The 14,495-nt window shown below is 38.9% G+C and overlaps 1 protein-coding gene across 1 annotated transcript in view; it reads left to right on the forward strand.

Moving 5' to 3' along the window:
* loxhd1b (lipoxygenase homology PLAT domains 1b) overlaps window positions 1-13,906 on the forward strand; it is a 28,117-nt gene extending 14,211 nt beyond the window's left edge. Inside the window, exons 22-43 of the mRNA XM_067575664.1 lie at window positions 920-1,071; window positions 2,244-2,377; window positions 2,552-2,697; window positions 2,877-2,981; window positions 3,053-3,181; window positions 3,258-3,422; window positions 5,658-5,839; window positions 5,918-6,034; window positions 6,249-6,411; window positions 7,008-7,162; window positions 7,244-7,453; window positions 7,568-7,694; window positions 8,137-8,345; window positions 8,576-8,761; window positions 8,866-8,993; window positions 9,079-9,196; window positions 10,153-10,330; window positions 10,698-10,883; window positions 11,825-11,995; window positions 12,138-12,270; window positions 12,536-12,691; window positions 12,798-13,906. Coding sequence (XP_067431765.1) covers window positions 920-1,071; window positions 2,244-2,377; window positions 2,552-2,697; window positions 2,877-2,981; window positions 3,053-3,181; window positions 3,258-3,422; window positions 5,658-5,839; window positions 5,918-6,034; window positions 6,249-6,411; window positions 7,008-7,162; window positions 7,244-7,453; window positions 7,568-7,694; window positions 8,137-8,345; window positions 8,576-8,761; window positions 8,866-8,993; window positions 9,079-9,196; window positions 10,153-10,330; window positions 10,698-10,883; window positions 11,825-11,995; window positions 12,138-12,270; window positions 12,536-12,691; window positions 12,798-13,278 — 3,731 coding nt within the window. The 3' untranslated portion in view covers window positions 13,279-13,906. The remainder of the gene's footprint in view (window positions 1-919; window positions 1,072-2,243; window positions 2,378-2,551; window positions 2,698-2,876; window positions 2,982-3,052; window positions 3,182-3,257; window positions 3,423-5,657; window positions 5,840-5,917; window positions 6,035-6,248; window positions 6,412-7,007; window positions 7,163-7,243; window positions 7,454-7,567; window positions 7,695-8,136; window positions 8,346-8,575; window positions 8,762-8,865; window positions 8,994-9,078; window positions 9,197-10,152; window positions 10,331-10,697; window positions 10,884-11,824; window positions 11,996-12,137; window positions 12,271-12,535; window positions 12,692-12,797) is intronic.
* The last annotated feature ends 589 nt before the right edge of the window (window positions 13,907-14,495 follow it).

Below are 14,495 nucleotides of genomic sequence, written 5' to 3' on the forward strand. Positions count from 1 at the left end.
TTAGTCAATTCATTTGCATTTTCAATTATGTAGAGTAGATATTCAATTTGTAGTTTTTCATAATTCCCATTGAGCAGAACACTCTCTTCAATGCTGCTTAATGAGTTTGTGTGTTGCCAAGAGCTCCTAATGCTACTGCTGCCTTTTATAAAATCTTGTGTATTTATATGAATGAATGAATGAATTAATTATTTTATTTCCTTGTCTGGCCATTTACATGACCCATCCCTCATGGAATTATTCAGACACATTAATCAATAACTAACCAAACATTGCGGCATGTAAACCCACCATCATCTAACACCACAACACATTAACATCATCCAAGTATGAACAACCTACACATGATGTTGCGTATATTATGTTTGTGCCCCACAAACACAAACATAATAAACACATTTTTAAAAAAAACACAATTCAAGCAAAACAAGATCTACATTTATGTTGAACACTGTATATATCTGATCCAGTTCATGAATAAATAGTCTGTAATCCATATGAAGTAAAGTATGAGGATTTCATCTACCATAAGCTATTTTCCTCCTTTTATCACATCCTTTATAAATATATTCAGAAAACACAAAAACATCAAAAACATATTGAATTAAACCTGGAACATGAACATTTTTAAACAATGTTTGTCATAAATCAAGATATAAAGGACAATAGAGAACAAAATGAATTTGATTAATAACACAAGTGTGTGTATATACAATAGGTACAGTAGACACACATACATATTAAGACGTCATTTATTAGCTCAGTTGTATTATTTTTTATTTTTTGGCACATTTTTATATATTGTACTTAGTGTTGATGCAGTAGACATGCATGGTTTGACTTGACACAGTTTCCTGGCCGACATATGTGGGACAGGTTAAAGAGGTGTTAGTAATTCATCCCTTCTATTGTCTGACAGTGAACACCTATGAAGTGAGTGTCTTCACTGGTGACATGATGGGTGCTGGGACCGACGCCAATGTCTTCATCAATATTTATGGAGAAAACGGAGACACCGGAGAGCGCTACCTCAAGAGCTCTGACAACCTCAACAAATTTGAGCGGGGGCAGGTATGACGGGTTAAACGCAGGGATGACCACTAGTGTGTAATTCAGCTAAAGATAAAAGGAAGGAATCAAATAAATCAGATTTTTTTTTAAAAACGTGTTGTTACAGGTGAAGTGGAAAAACGCTGAGAAGGATCTTCCCTTTTAGTTTATGAAGATACATTATTTATATTACACTGAATGACATTTTTATACTTCAGTTATCTTGTATACAAATGCATTCAAACATTAACCAGGAGCAAAAAATGAAGCCATTTTCCAGCTGACAAGACTAGATTTCAATTTAAAGGAAAAACAAATACATCTTTTCGTTATGGCTGCACAATTCTACCCACTTTCTTGGAAGGTTATCCTGCTGGAATTGAACCAGTAGTTAGTCAAAGCACTTCCACGCAACATGAGCCTTGCACTGAGGTGTGGGTGGGAATGTATTCTGGTAGGATTACAAGCTCTCCTGCGGGCGAGCCAGCTGTGACTGAGAGGAGGGATGAGGAGTCCTCTGTGTCATTGAACCTGCCCTACTTTTACTCATTACTTAATTCAAACCTGTGAATTATTCATTTCTACGTTACACCTCGCTCTGTAGCAACACAAAACTCATGTCCACAGACAATTAGGTTTATTTCTTCCTCTCAGATCAAAAGCCTATTGTCATTCAGTGAAGGGATTTTTTTTGCATACAAAAACAGCCACAGATACAGTATTTCCAACAAAAATCAGTAAGTGAGAAAAATCATATTAAATGCACGATTCACTGAATGTACAATATTGTTTGGACACCTTTAAAAGGCAAAAATAACAGATATTGAGATTGAAAGTTCATTCCTGACCTTGTTACCAGCAGCTGTTCTTTCAGTAGCTTTCAGTCATATCACACAATCTTCCTCAGCAGATGGAGTTTGTTCAGTTTTAATGAAAAACATGAAAAAAGCACAAAATCAGCCTCTGAATGGATCTTGTGGTGAAAAGTATTGTCTGTGGGGTGTCTCAGTGGCCTAGTGGTCTAAAAATGTCTACCATGTGATTGCAACATCCCTGATTCGATTACAGCTGGGGACATATGTTGCATATCATCCAGCCTTTTTCCATCACTGTACATTTTTCTTTTCAACTGTCAAATAAATACCTTGTTTTGTCTGGAACAGAGCGGTATCTCAGGTTGCTGTATTTTGCAGGAGGATGTTTTCACTGTGACAGCTATTGATTTGGGTCCTCTGAAGAAGCTTCGTATCCGTCATGACAATACACAGTCTTACTCATCGTGGTACTTGGATCGTGTGGAGATAGTGGACACACAGGATGATACAACGTAGGTGAAATCCACATACACAAACAGTTTGCATGGGCTTCAGTGATTCAGTTAACAAGAAGAAGGATCTTTCAATATGCTGATAATTTCATATAATTATATAACTGATGGTAACATAACAACATATTGTCTTTTAGTTAGAGTGTTGATCAGAGGTGTTTCACGGGCCTGCAGGTATTATTTCCCTTGTAACCGCTGGCTGGCAGTGGACGAGGACGATGGTCAGATAGCGAGAGAACTGGTTCCTGTGGACGAAGCCTTCATGAGGAAGGATGAGGACGAGGAGGGGACCGGCGCCACTCTGGGGCTCGAGCAAAAATGTAACACAGATTCAAATCTGGCTCATGTCTTAGTAAAAGGAAAAGATAAAAGGGAGCCCTGTTGAAGTATTTATCTGAGTGGTGAAACATGCAGGTGTGGAGGAGAGAAAAGAGGGATACGTGTATTAGTGTGAAGATGAAAAGAATTAAAGTACTGACTGTTTAAATTTATCTTACAGCCATGTCTACTACATATACTCTTAAAATAAAAACTGGAGAAAAGAAGTATGCTGGAACCGACGCAAACGTCTTTGCCATCCTATTTGGTGAAAATGACGACACGGGTAAGATGACTAACCAAATAAATAACCAATAAATAACCAGCCTGAATGTTAATGTGTCATGTGACTCACAGGAATCGTCAACCTGAAGGCCTGTAAGAACTATAAGAATAAGTTCGAGCAGGGGATGATCAATGAGTTCACTGTGGAGGCGGTGGACTTGGGCGATCTGGAAAAGCTTCGAATTGGCCACGACAACTCAGGTGGGGAAAGAGAAGAGCTGCTGAAGTTATAAGCAGTAAGCCGAATAGAAAATGACATATGTGACTCTTTTCTCAGGGGGTTCACCTGGTTGGTTCTTGGACTGGGTCGAGATCGATGCCCCCTCACAGGGTCAAAGACTACGCTTCCCATGCGGCCGCTGGCTGGACAAAGGAGAGGACGATGGGGCAATAGTGAGGGATCTCTATCCTGCTGAGTTACAGACTGAGTTCTACATGCCATGTGAGTGTGCAGCAGTGAAATAAGTACTTAAAGATTATAGTACATCTGTAATGTTGACATGTTTTTTGTGTTCAGGCTGCATCAAAAATTACCTCATATGCCTTTTACTGCTAATGCTTCCACACTTCCAGCTGAGTGAAATTTTTCATTTTCCACAATTAGTTCTTTACTACATTTATTGGTGGATTTAACCTTCATGCTTGCTCAAGTAAACTCTGCCTTCTACAGCAGGTTTTCATCATCATCTAATTAACCGTAATCAATGCAATAATTACATAAAATAAAATTGTTATTGACTCATCTAAAGAGAGAATAATTTACATTATTTTAATAATACAGACAATTGATTTTGCTATCAAGCAACTAATTGCTTATCACATATCAATCACAGGTGCAAGTTTCATTTGTATCAATGTATCTTATGAGACTAAAACATGTTTTGCATGTAATACCTAGTTACAGTTACTTATAAATGTCATCATCAAATAAAATAGTGGAGCAAAGATACAAGTTTTATCTTTATGTAAAATTGTGAATTACCTCAAAAACTGAACTTCAGTAGAGTATTTGAGTAATTGTACTTAGTTACTTTCCACATCTGTATGTGAGTGTGTGACTATGAAACACCAAATTATTAAATGGTGTATATCCCTTAAAGGATAGATTCACAATTTTCCAAGTCTGTCTATACGCAAATTTATGTGCCATTAAAGACTGGTGAAGAAGGCAACTTTCGTCATTTATTATCTTGTCTGTCAGAAATAAAGAACTTGATGTCCCAAAACTTTCTCCAGCTAAATGAAAACAAATCAGAAATAATCCTTTTAAAGTCCACACAGATGTTACAGAAACATCTTGGCTCCCTGTCTACAAATGTCAAACCTGCAGCCAGAAACCACAGGGGTAATATTTGACAGTGACCTCAAGCAAGTTACAAAAGTTGTTCAGTTGTGTTTTTATCAACTGAGGAGCATCTCAAAAATCAAGTTTTTCCTCTCTCGACCTGATCATGAGAAGGTGATATATGCCTTCATTTCGTCTCAGTTGGATCATTGTAATTGGCTGTATTCAGCTGATACAAAACGCAGCTGCACAGCTTTTAACAAATACTAGAAGACAAGATAATATCACTCTTGTTTTAGCCTCTCTTCACTGGTTACCAGTCAGTTTTAGTGTTGATTTTAAGATTTTACTGATCAACTTTAAAGCACTTCATGGCTACATCGCTGACTTATTACTCCCCTACAACCCAGAGCGCAGCCTCAGATCGGCAGGCACGGCCCTTCTGGCTGTTCCGAAGTCACAGCTCAAGACTAAAGGTGACTGGACTTTTACAGTCAGGGTCTCTGACTTCAAAAGTCCCTGCCCAAAGATCTGAGGCTGCAGAATCAGTGACATCTTTTACATCACTTCTTAAAACTTAAAGGCTTTGATTTAATTGTTACCACAATGTTTTATTTCCAACACGTCTTATCTATTTTATTACTACTATTGTTTTATAGTTTTTTTAAAAACTCATACTGGGGTATTAATTGTCTGATTTAACTGCTTAATTGCAAAACTTAAATGTAAAGCCCTTTGCAACTTTGTTTTTAAAAGTGCTGTCTAAGTAAAGTTGTTTATATTATTATGATTATGATTATGATTATGATTATGATTATGATTATGATCATTATTATTATTATTATTATTATTATTATCATTATTATTATTATTATCATTATTAACAATTGTCAGGTGCCCATTTAAAAGTTTATCTGAACCTCATATAAGGCTTTGGCCACACAAAATAGTCACATCAATGGATATCTTCCAAGTTTATGTCTTTTTAGTAGAAAATTCTCTCTTTGTTTTCCTGTTGAACTACAGTGGAAGGATAGTAACAAAAAGAGGTAAATTTGTATTAAAAAGCCTGTAACTTTGATAGATATTCACCAGGTTTGACTAGTTAGGACAGCTGAAGCCTCATATTAGTCTCAGATAAACTATGGAATACATCTTTTGCACAGAACATGGACTGTGGATTTTGTCCTTCATTGCTTACACTGAAAATACAACAGGAAGGGATCTTATAATGGTCAGTATGAACAGAGAGAATGATTACAGCAGGAAAAACCTGTTTCAGTATTTATATGGGCACCTTACAATTGCTTAAAGGCAACTCTGAACCTATCCTTTAACATCTTCCATCATACTTGTACAAAACAATTGTCACCTTGTCCTTTGATTTTCCAGTTGTGCCTTATGAGATAAAGATATACACCAGTGATGTGTTTGCTGCTGGAACGGACGCCGATGTGTTCATAGTTTTGTACGGCCGGAAGGGAGTCTGCACGCAGCAGAAACACCTGTGTGTCAACAAGAGAGAGAGACGGCTGTACTTTGAGAGGGGAGCTGAGGACATGTTTATTGTGGAGGTGAGTATGTGGATTTGGGCTGTAAATCCTTTAAGACGGTGGCAGCAGCTCTGTAAACAATGTGTTGTCTTCTCCCAGTTGGAAGATGTCGGTGACATTATAGAGAAGATCAGGATAGGACATGACAACAGGGGCACCAACCCAGGATGGCACCTTGACAGGGTGGAGATCAGACGCCAGCTCAGGAAAGGAAAGGTAGTAAAAATCCACTTTTCCGCACAGATTACACCTACATAGATAAGTGCATCATTGTGAGTTTCCTTCTCTGTGCCCTCATTAAATTATTAAAAGATGAATAATTTAACACCCTTTGGCTCACATACCTCCTATAGTCAGATATACTTGCCCTTAGTGTTACAAAAGGAACAGCTGGGCCCAAGTTTGGGGATTCATCTGTGTTTAATGACAGGGTTCAGAGACAACCATTTTCCCGTGTGAGTGCTGGCTCGCCAAATCTGAAGATGATGGGGAGACAGTGAGGGAGCTGGTCCCCTCTGACATCATCACAGAGAAACTGCTCAGGGATGGGACGCTGAAGCGGACCGAAACAGAGGTGGAGGACGCTTTGGAAAGTAGGTTTACCCTGATTGCAATGTGGATCCAGGGCTTGAGATAGCCCGACATAATTCTAAAGGGATTCCTTAATGTATGGGCAGCATGTTCATGGTTTTAAACACATAACTGTTTCTTCAGATGTGGAAAATGGAAAATTGCATGACAGAGCTGAAACAATAAGTCTATTAATGGATTAGATGATTGAAAAAAAATAAATTCAGAACTATTTTGATTTTAAGGGATTGTTTAAAGCAAAAATGGTAAACACCCCTTTCTTTCTTTTTTTGCTTCTTTTGCTTCTCAAATATGAGGATTTGCTGCTTTTCTTTTTCTTATATTATATTAAACTGAATATCCTTGAGTTTCTGACAAAAAAAGATATTTTAAGATGTCACCTTGGACTCTAAGGAAACTGTGGTGGACATTTTTCACAATTTTTTGACATGAGTAGACTTCTTTCATGTAAAATAGATCTCAAGTTCTGTAGGGTTTTGGTGTCCAATAGGAAGAAGAAGTCATTCATTTATACATTTATACTCTGCATTAACACACACAAATCTTGTTGTATTGGAAGCTTCTATAATTCATCATTGACTTTGTTCTTCCATCACAGCTCACTCATACCAGGTGTCTGTGCGGACAGGTGATATGTATGGAGCAGGAACTGATGCCAACGTCTTTCTCACCATCTACGGAGACCTGGGAGACACTGGAGAGCGCAAACTCGCCAAATCTGAGAACAACAAGAACAAATTTGAGAGAGGAGAGGTATGTGAGGGAAGGTGCAATGTCACACACTGTTAGTGTCTAAATGGTATCACAGTGTGTTATAATCTCTCTGTCTCTCAGGTGGACAAGTTCACCATCGAGGCTGTGGACCTGGGCCAAGTGTTCAAGATACACATTCGTCACGACAACTCCATGACAGGAGCCGACTGGTACCTCGACCAGGTGGAGGTGCTGGATGTGGAAGCAGAGGAGGTGTACATGTTCCTGTGTGAGCGCTGGCTGTCGACAAAGAAAGAGGACAAACGCTTAGCGAGGACCTTCTTTGTCAAGGTTTGTTAAATTTGGGTTATGGTGAGAAAGAGTGTCATAAAACTATGCTCTTCTTGTTTGATGTCTTACGAGAAGGAAATGTGTCAATTATTTGTCTTATTGTGTCTGGTTTAGGGCTACGAGGGTGAAAGAAACACTGACCCAAATTCCAAGAAGATTGCTCAGGCCAAACTGGGGCTGGATAGAAATGCCAACAAGAAGAAAAAGAAGAAAAAGGTGGCAGTGGTGGAAGAAGGTCCAAGTAAGGCCACAAAAATATTCCTGTTTCTCCAGGTGGAATATGCTAGTCATCTTTTCCATCATTTAGTGCAGTGGTTTCAAACCTTTTTGACATGTGTCTCTGCTTCAACAGAAGCAATGACTACTTACGACAAAGCAGGGATTCTCCCGTTTTTTTATTTTAACACTTTTTTAGAGCCCTAAAGAAATAAAACTAGCCTGTATTTTACATAAATAGAGCAAAGGTTCAAGAACATTATGCTTTTATGTACCATAGTTATAAACATACTGGAGCAATGTAAAACCACTTACTTAAGGTAAAGTAGCAAAACCATCAGTACAAGTAAAATCTAAACACCCTGCGAGCATAAAATCATGAGCAAAAGCACAAATTTTAATGAATGAATTCTCTAAATTTTAAAATGAACTGAAATCAAATAAAAACCCCTTTTTCTCCCACCCAGTCATCCCCTATCACTTCACTTTGTCAACGGGGATTGACCATGATAGCAGCACCACAGCCAGGGTCTATGTCATCATCATTGGCCCCGGCGAAGTCGAGACAGAACGATTATGGTTGGACCCGCCAGAGGGAAAGAAATCCTTCACAGCTGGCACCATGGACCATTTTGTGTGTTATGGAACTGACGTAGGAGAGATCAAGCGTGTGGAAGTGAGAATCTGGGACTGTCTCTGTTGCTAAATCTGTGAAACTGTCTCCCTTTCTGCTGCCTCCTCAGATGCACTGATGTAAAAAATTTAAATTAAGCCATTCTAGCTCAGCAATAATTAATTCTAGCAGTGCCTTCTGGTACCTAGATCAAATAAAATCAAATGATATATCAATTCCCAGCTCTACCTTCCCCCCACTTTCTCTGTCTCCTCTCTCCGTCTCTTCCTCAGCTCGGCCATAACGGTGTCACACCAGAGAGCTGCTGGTTGGTGGATGAGCTGTCGGTTGCCGTGCCAACCAAAGGTATCAAGTACATCTTTCCATGTAAGTGCTGGCTGGCTAAAGACAGGGGAGATGGTCTGACTGCCAGACTGTTCAACGTGCTGGACTCCAGCACGATCAACATTATCCGCAAAGTGAGTCACAGCACTGAAAATATGATACCTTGGAAAACGTTCAGTGAATGCGTTACATAAAAACTGAATTTGTCTCCACCGTGTCTGTATTACTTGTGTTGTAGGTTGTTTATTCAGCTACGGTTGTCACAGGTGACACTCAGTATGCAGGCACTGATACCAACATTTTCCTGACAGTGTATGGAGCCAATGGGAGCACAGAGGAAATGCTGCTGCCCAAAAATGAAGACAGGTCGGTCTTCCAATGACTCCCTAATTGCACTGATTACTTTTTATTAAGACAACATCTCTAACATACATACATTGTTTCCGTGTAGGTTTGAAAGAGGCCAAGAGGACACATTCAGCCTGGAGATAGATGACATTGCTCCTCTGAAGAAGATCAGAGTTCGGATTGATGGCACTGGGAGTCGTCCCGACTGGTTTCTGGACAGGGTAACATAAAGACTACTAGGGAAACTATCTATGGGGTCACCATCTTTCGTAATACCTATGTATGTAAGAAAGTATGAAAAGAAAATATTTGCAGTGGCAATAAAGCTAAAATTAAGGTTGTATCTAGTGAAACACCAGTGAAATCAACAGTGAAATTTTCCACTTAAATTTCACGTACAGCTTGTTAAAACATTAATTATATAAAATCACTGCTGCTGCAATTTGAAAATAACAGCATTTCAAATGGTGAATTTGATTTAAAAACTACTGATTGTTCATCCCAAGCAAAATGCAAAGAGCAACTGCATTATTTTATCTGATTCTATTCATGTAGAAACAAGATAAATATGTGATTATGTTCAGTACAATCACATCAATACTTTCTAAGCCACAAATACAGGCTTAATGTTAGATTTTAAAGATGCCCTTTGGAGTTTTCTTGTATACAAACCTTCCTCATAAAACATACCATCTAACAACAGCAACAGTATTTTAAATCCTGCATTGTTAACATCCATGTTTACAAGCTTGCAGTCTCCTTCTTCTCTGCCTTTGCTGGTACATTGCTGTGTTTCTCTGCACATTACAGCCACCTGTAGATCAGTGGAATAGTGTGAAACGACTGATGGGACTGTGTATTGCATCACTCATGTACATATATGTCCTCATATGTGTGCAGGAGGCAAACAAAATGTGGGCCCACTCATAAAAAACGCTCCATAGTGCTACTAGGGGACTCCACAGGGAATTTAAATAGCAATCACAGTACTGGTCTTAAAAATTGCAATATTTTCCTCAAATCTTTCAGCTCTAAAAATGACTGATGCTGATCTGCTTCCGGCATATCATCTGCTGCGACTTAACAGTGATATTCACCAAGAAGACTTGTAGTTTTTGCATTCAAACATGTGTATTGTCATGATTGCATGGTAAGCCTTTTTCATGAATTCTTTCAGATCCTGATGCGGAACCTGATCACAGAGGAAGTGTATGTTTTCACCTATGAGAACTGGCTGTCCAAGACTAAAGGGCCAAAGAGGACCAAAGTGTGCGAACTGGCAGCTGTGGTGGATGAGGAGGAGATGGTGGAGAACACGACTTACATCATCCAAGTCCAGACCAGTGATGTCGGATGTGGGTCACATGAGTTTTGTGCAGTATGGTCATGTGACTGTCGCTGCCTCAGCTACTACAGGGACACACTCAAGAATCAATTTAGTCTGAAAAAAAGAGGAATACTTTGTTGTTTTTCTGCTTTCCTGTCCTGTCCAATCATCTCTTGATCCCTCTGATTTGTATTGTATCCCTTGTGTCTAAAACAAAGAGCAATGAATAGTCTCTTTAGGCATTTTACATATACAAACATACTTATAAATGAGGCACAAAATATATCTATTACTTATGTAAGCTCTCAGGGTGCTTAAAATGAACAATCATATCACTACACTTTAGTTTAATCTAAAGATCTCTTTTCATTGTTTAACTGCCTCTGATGTTGCAGTTGCCGGCACTGACGCCAATGTGTTTGTGATGGTGTTCGGGGAGTACGGGGATACTGGGACGCTGCCTCTGAAGGAGAGCACCAACCGGAACAAGTTTGAGCGTAAAATGAAAGATGTGTTCAGATTCCCTGACATGCTCAGTCTGGGCGAGCTGTCAAAAGTCAGAGTCTGGCATGATAACAAAGGTGAGGAGCAAAGCTGGTATGAGAGCAGAATAACAGATTCACTTTGAAGGGATTTTTGTTCCCTGAAACAGCAGAATTAAAATGATTTAGACTTTGATGAATTATCAGACTGATGGTGACAATTTGGCTTTTTGTTGGGTGCGTTGAGCTTGTTTGTGTGGTCAGTGAAAAATGTTATAATATCAGGGAGAATCATTGCACTAATTATTTTCATGATTGATTAATCTTTTGACTATTTTCTCAATTAATTGATTAGTTGTTTGGTCTATAAAATGTCAAAAAATTATGAAAAATCGCGATCAGTTTCCCAAAGTCCAAGATGACATCCTGAAATGTTTTGTTTTGTCCTGATCAACAGTCCATACATCAAATATATTCAGTTTATTATCGTAGAAACCAGAAAATATTCACATCAGAGAATTTTGACTTTTTGTCTTAAAGAATGACTCCAAACAATTAATTGATTATCAAAATAGTTGGAAATTAATTTACTGGTTTCCAACTAATCGATTAATCAACTAATCATTACAGCTCTACATTGCACTCATAAATAATTTTGCTGCTTCTGTTGTCAAATTGTTTCTAATTTAATCTGACATGGGACAAATAAATTTTAAAAGTTAAGTTAAAGTTGTGAATCAAATACAATATCCAAAGTTTGCACCTGTTTCTAAGTTTCTACCTGCAATGTTTCCACTTGAATAAAGGATTTGGATTTAAAACCAGAATCTAATCTTTTTGTCACATTAAGATGTAGACAGGAACATCTCAACCAATTTGATATATGTATGTGTGTTTGCATTTGAGAGCTGCAATGCAGGCTTACATACACAGAATATTTTTATCATCAGGCTGTTAAAAGGTGAAACAGAACAACACACATCATGTAGGCACACAAGCATTAAAACAATAATGGAATTTGTCACCTCTGTTGTAAATAGGCCCAGCTCCAGGTTGGCACTTGGAGTACATTGATGTGAAAGATGAGGCCATGGACCAGACCTTTAGGTTCCCCTGCGACCGCTGGTTGGCTAAAAGCGAAGACGACAGGCAGATCATGAGGGAGCTGGCCTGTGCCAACAACGACTCAATAGACCTCAGTGACAAAACCCGTTAGTAAATATGGAAGTCTGTGGGCATAATTACAAGCTCTATAATTGTCGTGTGTATAATAGCTGCTTGCAGCTAATTATAGCCATTTGCCAGATGTGAAATGACAATAATGCGACTATCTCTGTCTCTGCACTGCCACAGAATATGAAATTGCCACAACAACTGCTAACACAGACGATGCTTCCACCACTGAAAACGCCTGGATTGTGTTGGAAGGAAGGAAAGCCCGTTCCAAGGAGTTTGTTCTGGAGAATAAGAAAAATAAGTTCTTATGGTAGGTCTTCAAAGAGAGTCTAGGTGCCTCAGCTGATGGTAAAAACCTCTTATGTGGCCTAACATAATCTCCTCTCTTTCACGTTTTGTTTTCCTACCCTCTTTTATCTTGTAGCTTCGCTTTCTGTCCTCCGAGTCTCTGTTCTCAGGAGAGCTAATCCCATGAGACGCACAAAAGAAAAACTCTCTGGCAGACCAGTGAATTTCATTGTTCGCTGTTCAAACACACACTCTGCTAGCAGTTCTAACTTTTTGTCCTTTCACAGTGGTGCCACTGGCACGTTCGAGTTTTCGTCCAAGCACGTGGGAGAGATTGCCGGCATCTGCCTCGGCCACATAACGAAAGACGGCAAGAAAGTGAAGAATGAAGCTTTCTGGCACATCATGGAGGTGGTGGTGACAGAGAAGGAGCTGGGAAACAAGTCAGTGAAATCTCACACAACCTACATTATGTTATATAAAATAATAAAATACAAAATGTCACATTGATGGTGTTGATGTGACTCCAAGCCTTCCCCTCATGTTTAGGTATTTCTTCCACTGTAATGCACAAATCCCTCTGGCAGCCAAGAAGGACCAGTTCCTGACATTTGAGTGCTACAAGTCCATCGAGAGCTTTGCGAGCAAAGTCCGTAACCTGGTGCCTGTCAAGTATGAGATCATCATCATCACTGGGGACGTCAAAGGGGCCGGCACAGACGCCAACGTTTTCATCACCATCTATGGCGTCAACGGTGACTCAGGGAGGCGTCATCTACGGCAGAAGTTCCGCAACCTTTTTGAACGTGGGCAAACGGACTGCTTTGTACTTGAGATGCTGGACCTCGGGGAGCTGCTGAGGATCAAAGTGGAGCACGACAACACCCGCTCCAACTGTGGGTGGTATTTAGAGTGTGTTGAAGTGACCAACACAGCCAACTCAGTCACAACCATCTTCCAGTGTGGGAAGTGGCTGGACACTCAAAAAGCCGACGGGCAGATTCAGCGAGTGCTCTACCCGAGGTATTAGGAGCAGGTCGTTGGAAACAAAGAACGGGTGAGCATTTCCTTTAGAGACTTTTTTGTCATCTATTTTTTTACAGCATGCTAGATGAGCTTTGAGACCTGAATGTAACTTTGTCAAGTTGAAAGGAGTTTTTTAAGTTTATGCCAACTGTTTTGGTTGCCCCTCTTCTAATTTCATTAAAAAAAAGCCATTTGCTACCAACCTGTACATGAGAAAATTAACCTCCACAGGCCTGAAAATTGTCCAAAATAGATAATCCAACACAACAAACATTTAGTCTTTATTTCATCTTCTTTTTCTGTTTCATCTATTAAGTGTTTTCAGATCATAACGCACATCATGTTACACTCTGCTTAGTGTCAATCACCTGACACCCTCAGGATGAAAAAGGAAGCCAGGAAACAGTCCCCAAAAAAACATCATGTCATTTGTACTTGGAATATTTCTTTTTGTTGCTACTTTTGAGCAGTTTTCTTTTTTAAATATTTGTATTTTAGAAAGCATGCATTGGAAAATGGCTGAGAGAAATGTAAACCAGACAGATTAGCATTAGTAAATGTGCTTTAATGACCCAAAATTACACTGTTATTCTGTAATATATTCCCACATTATTTGAACATGAATTGGGACGAAAATACTCAGATTTTATATTTATACTTGACATATTGACATGTTGTTTCTGGGGAAAATAATGACAGCCTTCCAAGTTTATTTAGTAATAAAATTATGATTTCCAAGCTGCAGTCTGACCTCAAGTGTACAGGATTTGTTTGGGAACATGTCTGGAATCTTTTAGGCTAACAATAATGATTTATTATTTTTTTAACAAACATTTTTGATAAGGATCCTTTAAATTTGTTTGTAATTATGACCAATACATGTACTAAGTAGGACAAGGACACTGTTTATGAACCCGAAACATGTCTTTGTTTGTGCTGCAGTTTGTTAGTTTACCAGCCGACATATATGATGATACATATACTGTATATCTGCTACAAGCTAATATCAGCCATAATATGTAATTCAAATTGACAACTCTACAGTTTTTTCTCCAGTCAAGTCAGTTTTTATTTGTATACCCCAATGTCACAAATCAAGTTTTCCTTTAGGGGGCTTTACAATCTGTACAGCAGTACATCATCTTCTATCCTTAGACCCTCGATCAGATAAGGAAAAATTCCATAAAAAAAACCTTTAACAGCGAAAAAAAATGGGAGAAA

This window comes from Thunnus thynnus, chromosome 2 (assembly GCF_963924715.1).
Source record: "Thunnus thynnus chromosome 2, fThuThy2.1, whole genome shotgun sequence".
Lineage (NCBI taxonomy): Eukaryota > Metazoa > Chordata > Actinopteri > Scombriformes > Scombridae > Thunnus > Thunnus thynnus.